Here is a 23010-nt window from a genome sequence, read left to right on the forward strand (position 1 = left end):
TATAAGGACTACCTTTACCCAAGGGAGCTCAGTATCAGAGTTCTCAGCTCTGATGATGCAAACTGCAACGTTTGCGAAACGTCGGCATATCGCTGATTCAAGACACGGCTCCATTCCGGAAGCTATACCTAGACATTGTATCAATGGCCGTGAAAGCCTCAAATCTATGATGTAACATTATGTAATATAATTTCATATAATTATGTAAGAACTTTTTTCCCGGTATCAAAGACGAACTTTTGAAGAGCATTTCAAACATGGTGTTGGATAGACAAATTGTCGTGGAAGAAAATCTGATTGCGTTCAACAAAATTATGGAAGATGAAAATTATGAGGAAGTATGTTTATAAGTTTGTACAAATATTTTATTAAATTTTATAAATCTGGAACATGTAATTTTCTTATTAATAGTATACGAACGAAACTGAAAGTTACGATTACGAAAAGGAAGATTCTTCTATGGAGTATATTCCTTTGGTATACAAAGAAAAAACGGTTTTAAAGATTTGTAAACCTGCTGTAAAACAATCAGAGAACGATGCGTAACGTACCTGCGATCTGCAATGTAACTGTAATGTTTTCTACATTAATAAAATGTGTTGGTAATTATGCATATTAAGGGACATCTCGCTGATGACCTTGACTTTCACATATGTGATAAAGGTAATCCTCCTAAGTAACGTTCTAAAGGTTTTAGGTGGCAGTCTCTCTTTATTAAAAAGTTATGAACAAAAGAAGTTGACTATTTGAACTGTAGTTTTCCGATTGTATGTACGTACCCAAATAGCCAAATCTGCTCGAGCAAATTTTGCCCAACACTTGACTACAAATTTTGCTGCCAAAATGTCATCAAATTGGACACAATATCTGCTAAATCAAAGATTGTTGGCAAATTGACGCCAAATACCGACCAAGGTTTGTGTAGCGCAGTTTGGCGCCAAACTTTGTATTTGGCGACAATTTGGCGTCAGATTTTGTCACCAAGCTTTGCTAACAAAACCCAAGCATATTGCGGACGCAAATGGCATCGGATTTGCCGTTAAGTTTTGGCCATATTTGGTGTCAATTTGGCGACAATTTGGCGTCAGATTTTGTCACCAAGCTTTGCTAACAAAACCCAAGCATATTGCGGACGCAAATGGCATCGGATTTGCCGTTAAGTTTTGGCCATATTTGGTGTCAATTTGGCGACAATTTGGCGTCAGATTTTGTCACCAAGCTTTGCTAACAAAACCCAAGCATATTGCGGACGCAAATGGCATCGGATTTGCCGTTAAGTTTTGGCCATATTTGGTGTCAATTTGGCGACAATTTGGCGTCAGATTTTGTCACCAAGCTTTGCTAACAAAACCCAAGCATATTGCGGACGCAAATGGCATCGGATTTGCCGTTAAGTTTTGGCCATATTTGGTGTCAATTTGGCGACAATTTGGCGTCAGATTTTGTCACCAAGCTTTGCTAACAAAACCCAAGCATATTGCGGACGCAAATGGCATCGGATTTGCCGTTAAGTTTTGGCCATATTTGGTGTCAATTTGGCGACAATTTGGTACCAAATTGTTGCTGGGTATATATTATACACAGACATCTTACTACATGCACATATACGTGTATGCGCGGGGGAGAGGCAGAGCCTCTCCGCCTGCACCCCTCCCCAAAAAACTAACCCTAATCAAACTCATCATGTACGGTTTAGAATATTGCATTAGATAAGTTATGTTAGGTTAGGATTTTTTGGGGAGGAGGGCTCCGCGTCTCCTCCGCGCATATACGTGTACTGTTCACCATATTTCCATATATATGGAAGTATATTGTAAACTACACCCCAAATAGTCAACTTCTTTTGTTCATAATTTTTGAATAAAGAGAGACCGCCACCTAAAACCTTCAGAACATTTCTCAGGGACATGTCCTTGACAACATATGTGACAACACCATTATATCAGTTACTTTGCGGAATTTTTGTTTAAGCAGAAATATCCATTTCTGTAGTGTATTGATGCATTTTTATGCAATTATGGCGGAGCTTTATCCTACATCTTTGAAGATTAACAATGTATGTACTTTATAGAATATACGTGTACTATGAAAAAATGGTGAACATTTGGAAACCGTGTATCACGTTCAGTTGCATACACACTCATACACACATACTGCTCGTCAGCAAGCGCGCTCGCCGGCCCTCTCGGGCGACACTTACTATATATGTTACAATTAACGCAGTAATATAATTTTTTTTATAATATGATTTTATTTTAATAAAAATTATATTTTTCGTACTTTTATTGTTAATTTAAACCTTAACTAGTAAAGTGAGGTCTACGAAACACCGCACATTCCATTTCGGTCTTAAAATTTGTATAGTAAAGTTTTTTTTATTACGTTATATACACGTCGAATTTATGTAATTTACGTGGACTACGTGGATGGGCATAGCATAATTTGATGAATTATTAAATCTATAGTGTAATAAATCATTATTATCTGTAGCCAATATAATCCGTAGTTGCAGTCAATTGCAACTTGCGCAATTGAGATGCTCTTTTATTATAATAAAAGTTGTACTGCCCAGATCGAACATCAAATCACGTTGACGTCAAAATAATGTCAAAATGAGAAAATGATTGAAAAATTCACTTTTCAACTACAATTCGATCATTTTTCTACTCATTTTGGCGTCATTGCGTTCGTTTGTTCTACTTGGGGATGTGGCTAACATGAAATTTACATTGAAGATTAAATACCTCGATTTATCGAGGATAAATAAACGTTGCATTTATATCGATATTTCGTGGATATGTCAACATAGTTCACATAAATTACGTGGATTCGACGTGGATACAACGTATCTATTTTTATCGGGATATAGTAAACGTGAAATCTACGTTGATATTTCGAAAATAAAATACCTCGATTTATCGAGGACAAAGGAATGTTGCATCTATATCAGTATTTCGTGGATATCAACGTAGTTCATGTAAATTACGTTGATTCGATGTGGATATAACGTATTTGTTTTTGTCGGGATATGATGAACGTGAAATCTACGTGGATATTTCGAAGATGAGATACCTCGATTTATCGAGAACAAATCAACGTTGCATCTATATCGATATTTCGTGGATAAATGTCCATCCACGTATTCTATGTAAATTATGTGGATTCAACGTGGATACAACATACGTTTTTGTCGGGTAGTAGCACGGAAAACTTTCAACACCGATTTCTCGTTAACTAGTGTTCATTGGCAAGAGTTATATGAACTGTGTTTAAAGGAACGGGATTACTACATATATATAAAAATTAGCCAAATCTAACGCGACGAGTTGGGACAGTCTCCTTGTAAGCCAATGTCCACAATCGTCGTGTCCGTTATACTTCTATACAATGATAGTAAATTAGGAAAGGACAGATCCTCCGCTCCGTTCAATCCGGTCCAATCGCTCCGTTCTTATCTCACCACTAATGAGCGGCCGCGGGACGTAGGAACAAAGCAAGCTAGCGGCGATCTTATTGCAAAGCTAGATGATCTCTCATCAGTCTCGTTTTTCACGCGCTGCGTTCTGCGTAATTTGGAAAAAAAAGGATTTAAAAACCGGGCAATATGAAATAATAAATAGATATCCTAGACAACACACAATACTTGCAAAGTATTTTAGAAATATAGATATTAAATAATTTATAAATAAATCTAATGTCCGAGATTTTCAGGTATAAAAAACATTATGATAAATATTTAAAAATATTTATGAAAAATATTTATCATAAATCTTCCATAAATTATAAACTTTTTCATAAAAGTATTTATGAAAAATGTTTTTCATAAATATTTTTAAATATTTATTATAATCCTTTTTATACCTCGGACATTTGAATATTTATAAAATATTTAGTATCTATATTTCTAAAATATTTTATAAATATTATCTAGGATATAAAATTTATGTATACAACACATTACATATTTTATTTAAAATAGGAGCACGATGCACATATATTTTATTTATCTTGAATAATAATAAATATTTATTTCATAGACCCTCTTCCCCACGACGCGCACTCTTCTCCCTATTCCTTTCCTTTCACTACTGCCTCTTCCTCTTCCTTCATCTCTGTCCCTTTCTCTTCCTCTGACTTTTTCTTCGTATCTGCCTTTACTTCTGCCACTGCCTAGAATAGCAGTGACAGTTTCCTGGATGATATTATTTAATATTTCAGGCTGTAATAACAAATTAATACTGAAATATTATATAAAACATTAAATTTAAGATTTTTTAACCTTCCGTTAATCGCAACATTTTTCACGCATGAATGGTCGCAATCATATATTATGTATCTCAAAAATACATTAATTTTCTCATTATTTTCCTTTGTTTCTTGAAACAATTTTTCTTTCATGAGCACTTGGCTAATGATCAGTTACTATTAAAGTATATTATATTAAAGTACATAAAAATACAGAAGAACAAATTGACAAGTATTAGTATGGATAAAGAAACTTTAACTGTATAGTAACGGCGATACGTTGTAATCTGAACGTATATCTATCGGATATTGCGATTATATATACTATTTAACGGAGAGTTAAATATAGATTTTCATATTTATGGTTACTACGATCGGTTTAGCCGTCAGGACCATCGAAAACGAAAGGAAAAAACGCTAGCGTGCGCGAAATAGACTCCGCGTTATTGCGTGCGTTCTAGGAAACCGATAGATTATATTTTTATTGTCCACAATTGGAATTTTTTTTTATAATAATACCATTAATACCAGATCGATAAGTAAGGCTTAAAAACGCACATATATTTCGACGTCGTCGACAATCTTTTCCGTTGCCGCTTATATTTTTTGCTTATTTCTCGGCAACCATAACCCACGTAGAAATGTTAAAGCGGTCCAACATTAGGACAGTACCGATTACAATTGTACCAGTACTGGCCGCCAGTGTTATGCCAGTATAAATTCGATACAGTAGTCTTGCCGTACTTGTTAAACACTGGCGCAAGCACTGACACCAACATTGATGCCAATGTCGCATCAATGTTGGATATATAACTGGTCCACTACTTAGGAGACGATTTTACCGATATAGTTAGTATGAGTTATATTTATCCTAATATGTTTAGTAACGCTAGTACACTGTAAAAAAATTTGATGTAAAATTACAACTATAGTGGGTAATTTTGGAACCAACTATCATAGGTGTAAATTTACATATGTATGTAAATTACCTGTACCTATGTAAAAAATTATCTTATGCGGTAATGAAACTAACTGTTTTAATAAATTTACAATTCAACATAAATTTATAAAAACGTTTATATAAAAATATATTTTTTATTTGTATTATATTTTAAATTGTTAAAATTACAAAAATAGGTACATATACAAACATGTTTATGTAATAATATTTCCTATATTTGTATTAATATAAATTATAACGTAAAATTTACATTTGGAAACTGTAAATTTACGAATCCGTTTCGTTATATTTTTTTACGTGTATAATATAACGTTTTTGAGTTATAAACTTCACAATTTACACGACAAACATTCCTGTTTTAAAAATATCTTTATTTTTGTAACGTAATTTTTAAAATAAGGTTACATAGCGTTATATAGGATATCCACTAACTTTGTGTGAATTTCTGTCATAAGTTACTATCATTCTGTATAACTGTATTCTGTATAACTGTATATAAAAATTTAAAATTATAAAGATGTTAAAATTTACATTACAAAAATAAGAATATTTTTTAGACAAAAATGTTCTTTTTTCTGTGTACACTAAAATCTGTATAAATTGTACCATAATGATAACGTGTATTATCACAATATAATATTTCTATTTCTGTATATATACATAGTCAAAATATTGAATAAAATTAATATAACCATTGTAAACATTGAAAAAAATTTATGTATAATTTTCACAATATATAATTATCACACAATTTATTTAACTTTCACTCAATTTTATAAAATTGAAAAACATTTGATTGTCATGACACCGCTATTGTATACATCCTATGCCTATTTAAGTAGATTGCAAATTTATTAGTACATATACATGTGTACACATTTGTAGATATATATAAAAACAAATAATTACTTATTTGAAAATAATCAAAAGAATACAACGCGAACGCATAGAAACAGAAGTTGATATTATAAACTTATGATCGCTTAATTAACATAAGAGCTAATAATACGATATAATATTATTTTAAATGTTGTATTATAATTATAATCTGTTTTTAATTATATTTGCATTTTTGCATATTTGTACTATAATCTATATAAATATTTTCGTAACACAATTATATGGAAAAAAAAAAGTTGTTGGATCCACAAAATCGGCGTTAAGCAAATGTAATTTTTGTATCAAATATCGCACTTAGCGGATAAATGCTTTGGCACAATAATAATTTATATCAAATTAATTGATATAATATTTGTTAAAAAGAAATAAACTTGTTTATCTAAACAAAATTTCGTTGTTTTCACTATTTTTTCTCAATGTATTAACCTAATTAATTATCTTATTAAGATAATTGTACTATTGTTATACAATTATTCCGTGCATATTATATACAGGAATATAAAGACAAAATAGTTTATTACATATATATATATATATATATATATATATAACACAACAAAATATACTATATATTATATAATATATCTTTTTTTATGTAAATTAGGTTTTATATCTATTATATTTACTGATAAATTATTATATCTCATATGCAAACAATATAAAGTATATAATAGAACAATATAAAATATATATTATTTTGAATGAATAAATCTTACTTAACATTTTCTTTGTCTACATTTTTGATATCTCTTAGTTTATTGAAAAGTGAAAGTACCTTATATTTGATACGCTACGAGATTTTGTACCACAGGGGATGAATGAATATTTAAAAAATATTTCGGTAGAAATTCTAGAGTACATGCGCAGTTTGTAGGATATCACATATTAAAAATGAAATACGAACACATCAATATTTCGAAAACTTCATAAAAGTCATGTGTTCTTTCAACCTGTAATCGTTCTATGAATAAATAAAATATGGGACATGCCGCATCATCTGTAATAAAATATAAACATTGCAGAAATCTTTCATCTAGAATAAATATAATATAAAAAGTCATACCTATAATAACATTACATGGTGCAGGAATAAGTGCATTTAAATCTTTCATAGATGTAAAGTCCTTCCTATAAAGTAGATAAATTTTAGTTTAATTTTTAAAGGTCTTTGATGTGAGTTAAAGGGATGCTGGAATTGAAATCTTTACCGAATTTATGTTGAAACATAATTACAAATGTTGTTATATAAGTAGAGTACGTATGTAATGAATTCGAACATTGTTTAATATATGACTAAAATGAAAAAACATTTCAAAGTTAACATTTCAAATTTACCTGATATAAAAGTTCTGCAATTTGTACTGACTAAACATATTTGTACAGACTAACGTTTGCTACGCTCGAGAAAATGTCAAATAACATTGTTTCATCTTTCCATCTAAATTTAGAAGCTTAAAAATATCTAAAAAATTTGTAGATAGATTTTTATATATGCATGATTAGGTTTCACGTAAAATATAATAAAATAAAATAACATATTTATGTAAGACATATACCCAGTAAACACAGAATATAACTATTATATAACATAGAAGTAACACGTAATATAACGGATTTATACGTTATTAATGTTAAAGTTGTATAATTTTCTTTTATAACTGCAATCTAACTGTGTTTTAGAACTGTTATAATTCTCTACTATTTACAAATTATAGTTGTATAACACGAACATGACTAAAACAAGTTATATAACAAGCGTTCATTTGCATTACATCTATGTTATATAGCATTCTTATATCTAAGGATCGGATCGGTCACTAAATTCCATTTTCTCGTGTCTTTCTCGTACGTAAAATATGATGCATTAATATATATAAGAACGATGATCACAAGATGGCACAACTTATACTATGGAGTCCACTTTTATAATAAAGTGAAGTGGTACACTTTTTGATTAGTGGAAATTAATGTTACCACAGTAATCCCTTCCATTTGAATATGTACAGAAAAATGGAAATAAATAAATGAAAATAGCTTCAATAGCATAAAATGTCTGAGGAGATTCTAGGATACTAGCTGTCCAAAATAACTCTAGGATAATTCTGGAATATCTTGTGTTATTTGAGAACTAATTAATTTAGAATAACAAGATATTTTTATGTTATTATCTTTACTAAAAATATATTTTATACGAAATATATAATTATAATATTTTAAGGAACATACTTTTACAAATTAATTAATATTTGAGTAATAGTTTATAATCTCTGCGTACAATTAAATATTTATGATTACTGGAAAATAATAATTCATATTCCAACTATATAACATTTCAGCAATATATATTATAGCTATATAATATTTTAGTTACACGTTATATTTCTGTTACATAGCTGCAATATTGTTTGAGTGGGAAATTACAAACTAACTTATATGTTACATGTAACAAACATATTATATTGAACGTTACATTCCGTTATATTACGACGATGTAACTGTTATATTATTGTGTTCGCTGGGTATATATTATATAAGAAATGCGAAAAATATAACGTGATTAATTAATGACGATCGACTTATCAATTTTTTTGAAGTTCGTTATTGATCCCACGATTTTATCATCTCCTTAACATACATAAAAAAAATTTAATTTTAACGATTTACAGGATATGCTTTAAGTAGTACGTTAGAGTCTTTCTTAAAATATCTCATACCAGGTCTGTAAATATGAAACCGGAATTTGCCCATAGATGGCCCTAGCTGTGAATGTAGTTACCATCAAACCGCGTCATTGGCGCCATTTCCTTGTTGACATCTCTGACAAAGATTTTCAACTCACAACAATACAAGTTTCATACAACAGCATAGTTTGTAATAGCGTTGAACATGTCGAATTTTGTGCCTGGAAATTACGATTTGCGGACAGCATTGATTTTCTGTTACCATTTGAAGAAAACTGCTGCAGAATCGCATCGAATGCTTGTCGGAGCTTACGGTGAGCATGCTTTTGGTAAATCACAGTGCTTTGAGTGGTTTAAAAAATTCAAAAGTGGCGATTTTGACGTGAGAAACGAAGAACGTGGAAGACCACCGAAAAAGTTTGAAGACAGCAAATTGCAAGCTTTGTTGAATGAGAATGACACTCAAACGCAACAACAACTCGCGGATCAATTAAATGTGACACGAGAAGCCGTCTCCATACGTTTGAAAGCCATGGGAAAGATCCAGAAGATGGGAAAATGGGTTCCACATGAACTGAATGAAAGACAGCAGGAAAACCGAAAAACCACTTGCGAAATGCTGCTCGCCAGGTACAAAAGAAAGTCATTTCTCCATCGAATTGTGACTGGCGATGAAAAGTGGATATATTTTGAGAATCCTAAGCGTAAAAGATCATGGGTAACTCCAGGCGAACCATCGACATCGACTGCAAGGCCAAATCGCTATGGACGGAAGACAATGCTCTGTGTTTGGTGGGATCAGAAGGGTGTGATCTATTAAGAGCTGCTAAAACCTGGCCAAACCGTTAATACTGAACGCTACCGACAACAAATGATCGATTTGAATCAAGCTTTGCGTGAAAAACGACCAGAATATAAAAAAAGGCAACACAAAGTGATTTTGCTTCATGATAATGCACCATCATACACAGCAAAACTGGTCAAGGAAACAATTGAGGCGTTTAGTTGGGAAATACTTTCGCATGCGGCTTACTCACCAGACTTGGCTCCGTCGGATTACTATTTATTTGCATCGATGGGACACACATTTGCTAAGCAGCGCTTCACTTCTTACGAAAATGTACGAAAATGACTCGATGACTGGTTTGCCTCAAAAGAGCAACAGTTTTTTTGGCATCCACAAATTGTCAGACAGATGGGAAAAACAGATGTATAGCTTATGTATAGTATAGCTAAATGTATATCAATACTTTGAATAAAATATTTTTTTATCATTTTCATACAATAAACGTGTATTTTCTATACAAAAATTCCGGTTTCATATTTACATACCTGGTAATTATTTTCATTGATTTCAGCTCTACTAAATCAGTTGAATCAATAATATCTTAAAATGTTCGTAAGACAATATTTTTCCTTCTTTTTCTAACATTTGTTCTTTTAAAATATTTATAGAATGTCCCACTAATTCTTCGTAATGCCAGAACATATATCTTTTTCGTAAAAATATTGGTTATGAAATTTTTATTTCTTGAATTGTTGACGATTTATGAACATTATTAGGAATAAACTTTGTGCAGGATATGTTACTCCCAGATATGAAGAAATTTGATCTTGTTCGGTATTGATTGTTGAGGGTTGGAGAACCCTATAGAACTACTCGACGTAAAAATTCAACCTTGTCTTCAATTGTATGTTTGATTTCTGAGTCAATATATTGTTCCGATTGCCAATTGCTACATCCAGCTTTAGTAGATAAAACTTTTCGTTGTTTCTTTAAAGATATATTTAAAGTTCGACTTAGAGATCTCTTCATATGTGGCCTATTAAGATAAGTATTTCCATCACAAAGTTTTAAAAATATCGTATAATTACTAAAAATTGTATGAATCCCATCTCCAAAAGTTTTACCATCTTCGTCCATATCTTTGAATGTTTGCGGATATTTATCTACAATCTTCTTAGCTACTATTTTGAAAACTTTGGACGGAATAAATTCACTTAAATTTCTCATTTCAGAAATTGTACGATTTACAACAGTATGTATTGCATATTTGCTATTTCTAATTCATTAAGTATAGTGGACTCCAAGGCGTCCCAAGGTACACGAAAATTTATTCACGTTTCTTCATTGTTCGAGACTCGAGCATACTTATTCGCGAGTTTGTTTGTTGATCTCGAGCAAGGACACGTGAACAAGCGTGTCCGTGGCGCGTGCCGGGTTATTAGCTCGACACGTCGAGTTAAGCTTTGGCGTTGTCATAGCAACCACGGTAAAACAACGATTCCACGAATCATCGGCCGGCACGCGCCGCGGATCCTCGCGTCTACTCACTTTATTTCCTTTTAAGGAAATAAAGGAATGCGAAGATCTAACGTTCATCTCGCAGCCAATCCGCGCGCGACAGAGCACAGCGAAAACGGGAATATCAGCAGCCGTTCGTGGCAGCTACGGGCACTTAATCACGGATTTTCGGCACCGATTTTTCTAGAGCCAACGTGGTCCCCGAGCAATTAGGCAGTCTTTCAAGTTCAGTGTTCTCTTTGTCGGGCGATTCTCTCATGCTTCTCGTTCGAAAGAGATAGATCTAACACGGACTTTTCTGAGCTTCGGTCTCTTTTCGTGAACGTATCGTCATCGACAGTCTGAGTTCCCAGCTGGAAGAATGGCCGGCTATCGATCTCTTTTCGTCACGTAACGAGCTCTCTCGATTGAACGTTGAATTCGGCCTCGCCGTTCGTGAAGCTCTCGCCGTCTCAACCTGTGCTCTCTCGCGCGACGAGTTGCGCTCGTTGCCTAAGTCACGACCCGCTCAAGCCGAAATTCATGTCAGGAGTCGGCTTTCCTACCGTTCGCGGCTTTCTCCTATTCAATAACTGTTTCAGTGTATCTGTGTATTTTGTTGTGCCTAATTTCCATCGACAACCGTACGCGATTCAGAGTCCGAGGTCACCGCGCATGAAGATTTCCGTCGTCCGCGGTAAGATCTACTGCGGATGAGTCTCTGTAAGAGATTCCACAAGATTTCCGTCGCGATTAGTGTGATCCGCCGACAGACTCTTAGAAGATTTTCGGTGTGCGGAGCGAATAAGTCGAGCTCGGAGATCAACTAGAACACTGATCAAACGCGTTACTAAAATAAAGTTTCGTTCAACCGAGGATTCTGATGTGAGTTAATCTTTCATTGCACCATCTCATCTCCCATTTCTCACGTCACCGGACTTCGTGCGAAGCCGAGCCGACATATAGAATCTGCTTGCAGTAACGAAGCGATTCTGATACACTTCATTGTATGTTTGCTTTTTAATATGTGATATATTTGATGTTGGCAATGAAACCCTTGGCTGACTCGGTGTAGATGAAGAATCAAAAGTAGGTTCGTTTAAACTCAAATTTAAAGACGGACTTTTACAAGATACCATTCTGTGCAACTCTGCTTCATATTCAGGTAACCAAGATTCTTCTTGTTGTGTAACAGCCGAACTCCGCGTGTCGGTTGTTTGATAGATCGCCAAGAGTTTCGCTCGTCGAAGTCCGACTTCAATAATTGTCTGACACAAGCAATTAATAAAAATAAATAACAAAAGTTTACTAAGATCCTTTGATACAGAATAACAGTCGATAAGTTGCGTGTAAGACGGCGCCAGTAATCGGGTCGCTATCTCGGTCGAACGAGTCTCGCGTTTCGGTAGGCGAATCGTATAGCGTGAACACCGAGTATCGCGAAAAACTGTCTCGATAAGTAGGGCGACGTTTGCGAATCGAGGCGCTGGAATTTCGATGGCCGCTGGGACCCGGCGGTAACGGCGGTACGATCGTGTCGTAGCATACGGCGCTACACAGTGATGGGAGAAAGTTCCGTAACAGTCAAATATCTTGGAAAATAATGATTATGGAAGAAAATGTTCAATACAAAAGTTTTAGTATATCAAGTGGTCTATTATATGGTTATATTGAAATGACCTTCATGTGACCTTGAAGGACACCGTGAAGGTCAACTTTGAAATCTTAAATGGAAACTCCTATTTTCTATTACATATTCTTAAAGCTAGTGTCAAGACGTTCCCGAAATACTGGTTACAAATGCTTTTTGCTTGAAATCTTCCTGAGTTATAAACCTTCAAGTTTCAAGTATAGCCGGCGCGTTATCTAAGGTGTACCGCGTGGAGGTGGCACGGTCGGATATCCACCTCTTCGAGATGCTTGATCAAAGTGAGTCCTGTGTGTGCGCGCGCGTGCGCGCGTGCGTGCGTGCGTGCGTGCGTGCGTGCGTGCGTGCGTGCGTGCGTGCGTGCGTGCGTGCGTGTGTGTGTGTGTGTGTGTGTGTGTGTGTGTGTGTGTGTGAATACAGTCAGAGATAAGGACCCCGATGTTCGTCAGTCCCCCGGTATTTTACGACTCCAAACCCTCTCTTCTGTGTGTGTGTGTGTGTGTGTGTGTGTGTGTGTGTGCGTACGTGTTAGACGTAATTAAAAAACTAATGAATTAAATGTTCAAATTGTTGTCCGTTTACTGCTTGACAGTGTGCCAACCGGATATAAATACTTTGCAGTACATTTTCTAGCATTTCCTGTCCATTTATATTTGAAACGTCTAATATTCTTGCTCGTAATTCATTAATGGTTGCCGGTTTTGTTTCGTATACTTCGCTCTTCAAATATCACGTGTACTCGCAGTGACAGAATTTTCCGCGATCCTGTTGGGACGGTTGGTCTCGCTGCCGCTTGTTACCCGCCGCACCGCTGCCGACCCGGTATCGGCGCGAAAGCGCGCGACAGGCACTGCGATTTTCGGGCGCCTTGCGAAAGCGAAGCGCGACTTCGCACATCGTCCTTCTTGGCGTATTCGTATAATTAAAAATGCATCTAACTAACAGAGAGAATTACTATTCTTATAATGCGGGGGTATAATGATAAAATGAGATCTCACCAAGACGTCGCGAATCTGTTTAATGACACATATCCTAACCGCGATCCAATTTCTAAAGTTACTGTCTATCGGGCAGTTTCGCGATTCGAAAGAACGGGTTCAGTTGCAGATGAAAAAAGGTCTGGGAGACCTAAAATAGCAACTAACGATGATGCAGCTTTAGAAGTTCTACAAAGTGTTACCGAAAATCATCATAAGCCTCCTTCGAAAATAAGTCAGGAATGCAATATAAGCCGAAGATCGATCGTGAAAATTTTGAAAAAATATGATTACCCGTATAAAATGAGATTCGTTCAGGAACTGTCTGAAGATGATTTCGACAGAAGAATTGAATTCTGGGAGGAAATGATGAGGCGATATGATTGAAAACATCAATTTTTTCATTGGATTTGTTTCTCTGACGAAGCTACCTTTGACTTGAACGGATCTGTCAATCGTCAAAATTTAAAATATTGGACTGACAATAATCCCCATTGGATGAGAGATTGTCACACTCAATATCTCCAAAAACTAAATGTTTGGGCTGGAATAATAGGTCATCGTATTGTAGATCCGTTTTTTATCGAAGGGAATATAAATGCACACAATTACGTGCACTTACAAAGAACCGAAGTCGTGCCATGTATTCAAAACATTACAGGAAATGCTTTTGAAAATGTTTCGTTCCAGCAGGATGGAGCCCAGCTCATTTTGCCATAATGACTCGTAACTTTCTCAATAAAACATTTCCCAATAAATGGTTTATTAGAAGAGGTCAAATGGAGTGGCCACCTAGATCACCAGATCTAACCCCACTCAACTATTTTTATTGGGGATATTTTTTTTTGAAGAGCAAAGTATACGAAACAAAACCGGCAACCATTAATGAATTACGAGCAAGAATGTTTCAAATACAATTGGACAGGAAATGTTAGAAAATGTACTGCAAAGTATCTACATCCGGTCGGCACACTGTCAAGCAGTAAACAGACAACAATTTGAACATTTAATTCATTAATTTTTTAATTACGTCTAACACGTACGCACACACACACACACATACACAGCAGAGAGGGTTTGGAGTCGTAAAATACCGGGGGACTGACGAACATCGGGGTCCTTATCTCTGACTGTATTCACATACAAACACACACATACACGCGCGCGCGCGCGCGCACACACAGGACTCACTTTGATCAAGCATCTCGAAGAGGTGGATATCCGACCGTGCCACCTCCATGCGGTACACCTTAGATAACGCGCCGGCAATACTTGAAACTTGAAGGTTTATAACTCAGGAAGATTTTAAGCAAAAAGCATTTGTAACCAGTATTTCGGAAACGTCTTGACACTAGCTTTAAGAATATGTAATAGAAAATAGGAGTTTCCATTTAAGATTTCAAAGTTGACCTTCACGGTGTCCTTCAAGGTCACATGAAGGTCATTTCAATATAACCATATAATAGACCACTTGATATACTAAAACTTTTGTATTGAACATTTTCTTCCATAATCATTATTTTCCAAGATATTTGACTGTTACGGAACTTTCTCCCATCACTGTATATCGAGCGACTCGCTTATAGCTGACGCAATATGTGCAAGTATCGACAACGTTCGATCGAGCGCAGCGAACATACTAGCAAGTGTACTTGCAAGTCGAGAAAGGATACGATCGGTACCAAAAATGCTGCGCAGGATTTGCAAACACACGAACTCATTGGCTCGTCGTTGGAATCAGATAGGAAGGCGAAGTCAGTGTCAAGAGCACTCGACGGAGATAACGAACACACAATCTCCTGTCTGGTCCCGCTTATTTCTCGGCCACGGTTTATATAATTAATCTTTTCCATCTGCCAATCGTTGTTGACATCGCGCACGCTGTGTTATTGTTTAGACGCGTGATAGGCGCGGTAATTGTTTATATTTGATTTTGACCTAGCGGCCTTTGTGTGGCGCGTAGCGCCGTTTGCAGCCCGACGGGTGTTTTGTCGGATTGTTAATAACGATGCGTGTAAGGCATCATTACATCACCCCCCCGGTCAGGGAGGGCTGATCCGGTAGCCGTTGACTCGATCTTAACTGTCCGTTGTTGATGAATCGCAGCATCCATCGGCCTTGTGGAAGTCGCAGTCGGTAGCGTCTGGACACGTGAACAGCGAAATGCGGTATTTCGGCTATTAGACCCGGTTGTACCTCCACACGGACTGGCGGTGGTAAGGACGGGCCGATTGCACGAAGCGGTTCCGGTCGATGTGCAATCGATGTCCTGCGGTCGGTTGGTTGTGTGGTGCGCCCGGCGTTGCTGGTGGTGACGGTATCGCTGGTGACGTCGCTGGTGATGTAGCTGGCGATCTCCTGGTCGATGATTCTTGGCCAACCCTCAATGTGCCAATGACACGTCCTCGGCGCCTAGATGGTGGGGGCAGCGGAGCCGTATCTTATCAAATTTCTTTGCCGTAAGCATTATCGCTTTCCGACGCTGCTCGGCGTCGGAACGTTGGATGTGTGTTCCCTGTAACAGAACTAGCCTATTCGGCATCCTGGTTCTCGGCAACGGTGGTATAGCTGGCAGTGTCGGCGGTTGGATCGAAGCCGACGGTGTCGGTGGCGGTGTTGCTGCCACTGTTTCTTCGTCATCTGAGGAAAGCGCGAGTTCCGACCAGAGGACCTCGGCTCCTGGCACTTCGTACCAATTGCTTTTTGTCTTTGCCATTATCAAAATTCCTCTCTGTTCGGGACAGTAGAAAAAAGAGTGTTCCCGATCTCTCAGTGCTCGTCTTTTATACTTCATTTCCCTGCTAGGTTTCCTCGTACTTTTCTCCGTTGTTATTATTGTTTGTCGGCTTTAAATCCTATACGTGTATATTCCTATACCATTTGCCATGTTTATTTTCCAGGTGTACAATTATTGGAGATATTACGTTCTTTACTTCCAGCGGTCCTATGTATTTTGGCTTTGCATTGAATGCTTTAGCTTTGTTGGATAAAGGATATTCCTTTTTCCATACTTTCTCGCCAATTTTCGGTTTTTACTCGCGCCGCCGGAGATTATAATATTTCTCCTGGCGCTGGAATGCTCTTGTCATGTTAATTTTGACAACCTCGTATGCTTCCTTCAGATGTCGAATCCGGTTTGTCGTTTCCGCTGCTTTCCTGTGTTTTCCGGATGCGTATTTATTTCGCGACCATATATCAAATACGTGGATGAATACCCCGTTGTATACTCCCCCGATGAATACTCTTGTATAGCCGTGTACGCAAATTGTAGTTCCGTTAAATGTGCGTCCCATTTTCGCTGGTTCCTTCCGACGTATTGAGATATTATTGTCTTTACTATTGGTTCTTTCAACCGGCTTGCAGTGTAGGACGCGTACTGGTGTGGTTCAGTGGTGAATCCCGAAAGATTCCAGGGTGCTTGTAAGTTGTCGGGATGTCAGTTGAGTCCCATTATCCGAAATTATCGTTTGAGGGCACCCATGTCTACATATAATATGTTCGGTGAGGACCTGAGTGACCGCGCTCGCAGTGGCTTTTCGAAGCGGACGCATTTCAAGCCACTTTGAAAAAAAATCTTGCATTGTCAAAATCCATGTATTACCGTTTATCGATCTCGGTAGCGGCCCTATGAGGTCCATGGTAACTTGTTGGACCTTCTACTGCTTGGCGTGCATGCGACACACAGGTTTCGCCTAGTGTGTCTTATGGTGTGTGTGAAGCTGGCGTCTCACTATATGGAAACTCACAAACTATTAAGAGTTCTGGTTTCCTTTTTGATAGTTCCAGAGTTCCTAATATATTAAACAAATAATTCTGCATATTAAAGCAGAAAAAATCAGTCCGGACAAACTGAGACGCCAGGTTCAAGCTACGTCTCACTTTGTCCTGCACATGTTTCCTTGATATTTAATGCAAGATTTTAAAAGATTTAAAATTCTACAAGAGTTCTAGAAAGAGTTCTAGCAATAAACATAAGTTTTCCAATATTTAAATAATTTTTATACCGAAGAAAATATTTTTACAGCACCATACGTGAGATGCTGGTAGAAATTTCAGAGTTCTGGTTTATCTGAAATATTTTTCTCATAGTTCTGAGCATACTTAAAAGTTTTCCAAAGAGTTCTAGGCACTGGCAATGTTGTACGATTTTTAAATAAATAAATGCTGCCCGCGGACGGCGTATTCCGATAGAATGATATGAGACATTGGTCGAAATCTCAGAGTTCTCGTAATTCTATCGAATTACGCAGTCCGCGAACAGCATTTATTTATTTAAAAATCGTACAACATTGCCAGTGCCTAGAAATCTTTGGAAAACTTTTAAGTATACTCAGAACTATGAGAAAAATATTTCAGATAAACCAAAACTCTAAAATTTCTACCAGCATCTCACGTATGGTTCTGTAAAAATATTTTCTCCGATATAAAAATTATTTAAATATTGAAAAACTTATGCTTGTTGCTAGGACTCTTTTTAGAACTCTTGTAAAACTTTAAATCTTTTAAAATCTTGCATTAAATATCAAGGAAACATGTGCAGCACAAAGTGAGACGCAACGTAAATCTGGCGTCTCAGTTTGTCCGAACTGATTTTTCTGCTTTAATGTGCAGAACTATTTGTTTAATATATTAGGAACTCTGGAACTATCAAGAAGGAAGCCAGAACTCTTAATAGTTTCTCAGTTTTCACAAAGTGACACACCAGCTTCACACACACCGTTATTGGGTATAAACACACACACTACTCGCCCGCCTAGGCGAACTCGCGGTATGTGCGTCTGTCCAAAAATTAGTAATATTAAATCTGTCATTTCTTATTACTTTTTTGATGTTAAGATTGATCTTAGCGTTAAGTCAATAGTTCACTTAATACTTTCATCCTTTATTTACAATACTAGAATACAACATAGCGCGCGCTTCGCGCGCGTTACTTTAGCCTTTTCGTTGTACTATTTATAACTTATATTACAATACTTGTTTTTACAAATTATATTCCCAGCAAACACAATGTTACATGTAACGTACATGTTAGTTGTAATTTTCTATTCAACAATGTAAATGTTATATAACACATATATTATATAACAGTTATATTGTTTGTTGAGTAAGAAATTACAACTAACATGTATGTTTCATGTAACATTCTATGTGCTTGCTGGGATTACAATAAATAAAAACTTCTTACCCTTCTACTTCTTCTTCTACTTTAAACAAATATCTTGTTTCATCAAAGTTTTGTAAGCGGCTCCTTAGTCGATGTATCAAAGTTAAACAAATGAGTTATTGCGGGCAAAGCGTTTTGATAATAAAATTTGATAATTTCATTTTGAGAACATCTTGAAGTTTTGAAATATTTTGTGAGCGTTGAATGTTTTGATTTTTTATCTACTTAATCGAAAGAGATAGGCGACGACAGTTGGGATCAACAAGAAGTGACTTTGCCCTTCTCTTGATATGGTCGCGTGTCGCGTACTTTGTGAGTCATTACGTCTCGGACCGACGAGTGACGCATATGCCGCGACGCGAGGTGTGTATATTGTTAATATTTCCCGTTGGGTGATCAAAATATTTTGTCAACGGTGGACTTTTCAATGGGTAAGGTTTTACCTTAAAATATTTTAAACATAATAACGAATTGTATATATTTCAAGACACGATATAAATTGTGCGAAAACAAATTAGAAGGAAAAATATACAAATTAGAGGGAAAAATATACGTTCCTATGTCTTACAAACTTTACGTTTTTCACCACATAAAGAATTACAAGATACTGGTCTGCAGCGGGGATGGAACAATAGTTTGGGTGTTACAATGTTTAAATAATGTGGGTCAAGATAGCGAGTGTTCTTCTCCCGAATGCGCTATCGTGCCTCTGGGAACAGGAAACAATCTCGCTCGTGTGTTATGTTGGGGTTCCGGTTACACAGGAGACGAGGACCCGCTGAATTTACTACGAGACGTTATCGACGCGGAAGAAATAATATTGGATAGATGGACTGTGGTTCTTTACCCGCAAGAACAAGATGTAGGCAGCAACCCTCAAGCAGTCGCTAATGCAACTGGTGAGCGATATGATTCTAACATAATTTTATTATCAAGATGTAGGATAATATTCATAGTTCAGTTTTACATTTAAATTCATCTTCAGATGCTATGTAGCTAATAAAATGGCTCTTACAACATCTGAGAATGGAATTAAAACAATTTTAAGACTCTTCGTATTTCGCCGCGGCCATATTGGATTTGTAATACGAAACGAGAAATGACACGCTGACAAAAATTACGCGTGTCATTTCTAAATAAAGATAAATGTGCGAAAAAGTACTTGAGATCGCGTGAATACACATTTATAATTTTCTGAAAACTATCTCTTTCCCCTGACGATCAGTAAATAGTCGTATAATAAATAGGAAAATGAAGCATGCAAACAACATACAGTCATTTCATCATTTCACGTGTTCCATTTCATCATTTATTATATGACTCATCAAGGAACAGGACATCAAAGAAAAGAAATACCTTTTGAACAATTTTACAAGTATGCTCAAGCAATCCCAAATCCTCTTTCATCCATATTTTTCTTTATTCAGAAATGGTACAATTTTCGTCAGCATGTCATTCCTCGTTTCTGACGTCACAAATCTGACATGGACGGCGAGATACAAGAAGCCTTAAGTACACGATCGGACTATAAACATTGTCTGTCGATAGATATGGTCGTGTTTTTAGATGAACAAATTTTATTAAGACATCTAGTTTTACTTTTGCGAAACCCTGGATTGACGATGATCTAAAGCGAGAAAATACATTCTAAAAATTCTTGCGTATTACGTTTATTTTAAAACTATTTATTGACTGTCAAAAAAAGGATAGTTTTCCCAGCATTTAACAAATATGCAATCTGAAGTGTTCTTTCATACAGATGTCTTTGTATATTGAAAATAATAAGAATTTTTGGTGTTTTTCCCCTTTTGACATCATTAATCTAGGGTCCCGCAGCAGTGGTACCAGAAATCTTGAAAAAATTATATGCCATTTATATGTTACAGATGCAAGGTCAAGTAGCGAAGATAACACGCAAATTATGTAATGAATAATTATTTTGTCATTGGCGTCGATGCAGATTTATGTTTGGACTTTAATAAGAAGAAAACCCTAACAAATTCAATAGCAGATTACGGAATAAAGGTACGTGACGATGGGTTTGCGTAAAATGGTCAAGCGCAAGCCGTGCAAGGATTTACACAAAGAAATTTGGTTAGAAGTAAACGACAAATTGATTGAATTACCACAGTTAGAAGGAATAATTATTCTGATAATTTTAAGATAATTATTAGAATATACTTGTGCGTCATAGAAGAAGTATATTTTATGTGTTTTTTTCAACGAGGTTTTTTTTCGTTTTCTTGTTACAACTTAGTTGGGGTTCTGGTGCTAATCCCTGGGGACCAGATACTAAAGAAGATCAATTTTATACGCCAAATCACTAGAATGGTATGCTAGATGTTGTCCGAGTCACGGGCGTTATGCATCTTAGACAGATACAGTCAGGTTTACGCACGACTATGAGGATAGCACAAGTAAGAATTTCACTAAGCCCGAACACCCACCGAAAACAATATCCGACGCAACCATATATGAGTACATTTTTTTACTCTTGGCGAATTTCGTTCGACAGGGCGGACACAAAAAAATCCATCTAAACTCGGATATACCTGTACAAGTGGACGGTGAACCGTGGGTGCAGAGTCCAGGAGATATCGTGGTCTTGAAGTCCGCACTCAAGGTAATAACCCGTCGTAGAATCTCACCAAAAACCCCATAATTCCACAAAAATAACGGACAGAATGTAACATAAATAGTTTGCGATATATCAATATCAGTATATGTTTTGATAATCCCTATATTGTGTGGAGTATATATATATACACATCAAGGAGAAGTGATAGCACCCTTTCTCTCACTGTTCGGGTTTACGTAGAATGATGGGGCATAACGTTTTTTGTAGCATGTAACCTTTTGACAGGAGCATCCGTATGTATTAGTTTGTAGTACTTTTTTTGTTTCACATTACATCAATGCTCTACGTATTCTCCGTAAGAAAGCGTAACCTGATTGCTGATACCCATCAGCGCACGCTTTCCTTTCCCCTGATTGCATTTGGACTAATATTTTCCTTATTCCTTTGTTCACTTCAGGCTACCATGTTGAAGAAAAGTAAGATCAAGCGTCGCAATATCGAACTATCGATTCTACCTGCTAATGGGGAGGGGGACAAGAGCACGGACGAGTAATCCAACCATACCACAGCTTACAACCGCTCGCTCGATCGTGTTTAGTCTCTCTCTCTCGTTGAAGATGCGCGCGCGCACGAGATCTCAGCCTAGGTTCCTCGATGCGCGCTCGAGCGGCGTCACACGCGCGCGCGTGCAAAGCAGGAGCCTCGGTGTGATGAACGTGTACCGTATCTGAGCGATACATCCATAAAAAGAGAAAGAAAAAAATAGAAAACGAGATAAAAAGAGAAAAATCTGATCCCTCCTCGTTGGTGCATGTAAAACCGATCGACTTCCGTACTTATACCTTGTCGACGCCTCGATCCAACGCAGCTAGCTCGAGCTTGTCGTAATGTGTGGATTAGACGCATTCTATTACCGGATAGTAGTGTTTAGCTTTTACGGGAGTAACGTCTTCCTCTTCTCTACTTCTTCTTCTTTCCCTTCTTTTTCTGTGTATGATTCGTTGATCTTGAGTTGATCGTAATTTCTATTTCTACTTTCTACTTTCTATTTTGTCAGTGACATTTTTTATCGACTACTCCTTTGTGCGTTCCCTCCCTAGGCTACGATGCTGAAGAAGACTAAGGGTACAATGAAGCGACATAATATAGAGTCCAGTATGCAGTTGGCGTTACAGGCTGCACCACCGAACGAACCGGTCGCGGAAATCTTCTGCGTGAATGAACAAATGTTATGTGAAAGTGGATGAGAATACGTTGCCGTGATCACGAGCACGTAGTCGCAAGACAGAGGACTCGATCGATTTGGCACTGCAGTAATAAAATAAAATCGGCATTGATGAAATCGTCTGACGGCGGTTACGATACACGAACTTAAACATAAGGCAGGCACATACAACGCAAGGGAAAAATAAAGGGAAGGAACAACCACTCGACGAGAGAAAGCAGGGAGAGTGACAGGTAGATAAGGTTTTCAAATCACACGGGCACACGTAATATACACAGCGTAAAAAAATCCCCGATTAATGATTCTTAATGTTTGTTCTTACATTAATAGAAAGGCAAAATAGATCT

General features: G+C 36.6%; 2 protein-coding genes across 5 annotated transcripts in view; one reads left to right on the forward strand and one right to left on the reverse strand.

The window, feature by feature from the left end:
• The window catches only part of LOC116846467 (MAM and LDL-receptor class A domain-containing protein 1-like), a 181671-nt gene that overhangs the window by 36125 nt on the left and 122536 nt on the right, over window positions 1–23010 (reverse strand). The window lies entirely within an intron of this gene.
• Window positions 19145–22979, forward strand: LOC116846468 (diacylglycerol kinase theta-like). Its single transcript, XM_032820309.1, has 6 exons — window positions 19145–19291; window positions 19456–19759; window positions 20747–20885; window positions 21118–21277; window positions 21376–21483; window positions 22539–22979. The coding sequence occupies exons 4-6, from the start codon at window positions 21194–21196 to the stop codon at window positions 22683–22685; spliced, it is 339 nt and encodes a 112-aa protein (XP_032676200.1). The 5' UTR covers window positions 19145–19291; window positions 19456–19759; window positions 20747–20885; window positions 21118–21193; the 3' UTR covers window positions 22686–22979.

Source organism: Odontomachus brunneus, unplaced genomic scaffold (assembly GCF_010583005.1).
Source record: "Odontomachus brunneus isolate Ranch 3 - 2012 unplaced genomic scaffold, Obru_v1 Obru_scaffold_064, whole genome shotgun sequence".
Classification (NCBI taxonomy): Eukaryota; Metazoa; Arthropoda; class Insecta; order Hymenoptera; family Formicidae; genus Odontomachus; species Odontomachus brunneus.

What these genes read in the sequence shown, in the direction of transcription:
- LOC116846468 (XM_032820309.1), top strand. Translation starts at nt 21,194, where the DNA reads ATGCTAGATGTTGTCCGAGTCACGGGCGTTATGCATCTTAGACAGATA. An exon ending in CGACTATGAGGATAGCACAA is followed by an intron (nt 21,278 to 21,375) that starts GTAAGAATTTCA and finishes TTCGTTCGACAG; the next exon opens with GGCGGACACAAAAAAATCCA. An exon ending in TCTTGAAGTCCGCACTCAAG is followed by an intron (nt 21,484 to 22,538) that starts GTAATAACCCGT and finishes TTCCCTCCCTAG; the next exon opens with GCTACGATGCTGAAGAAGAC.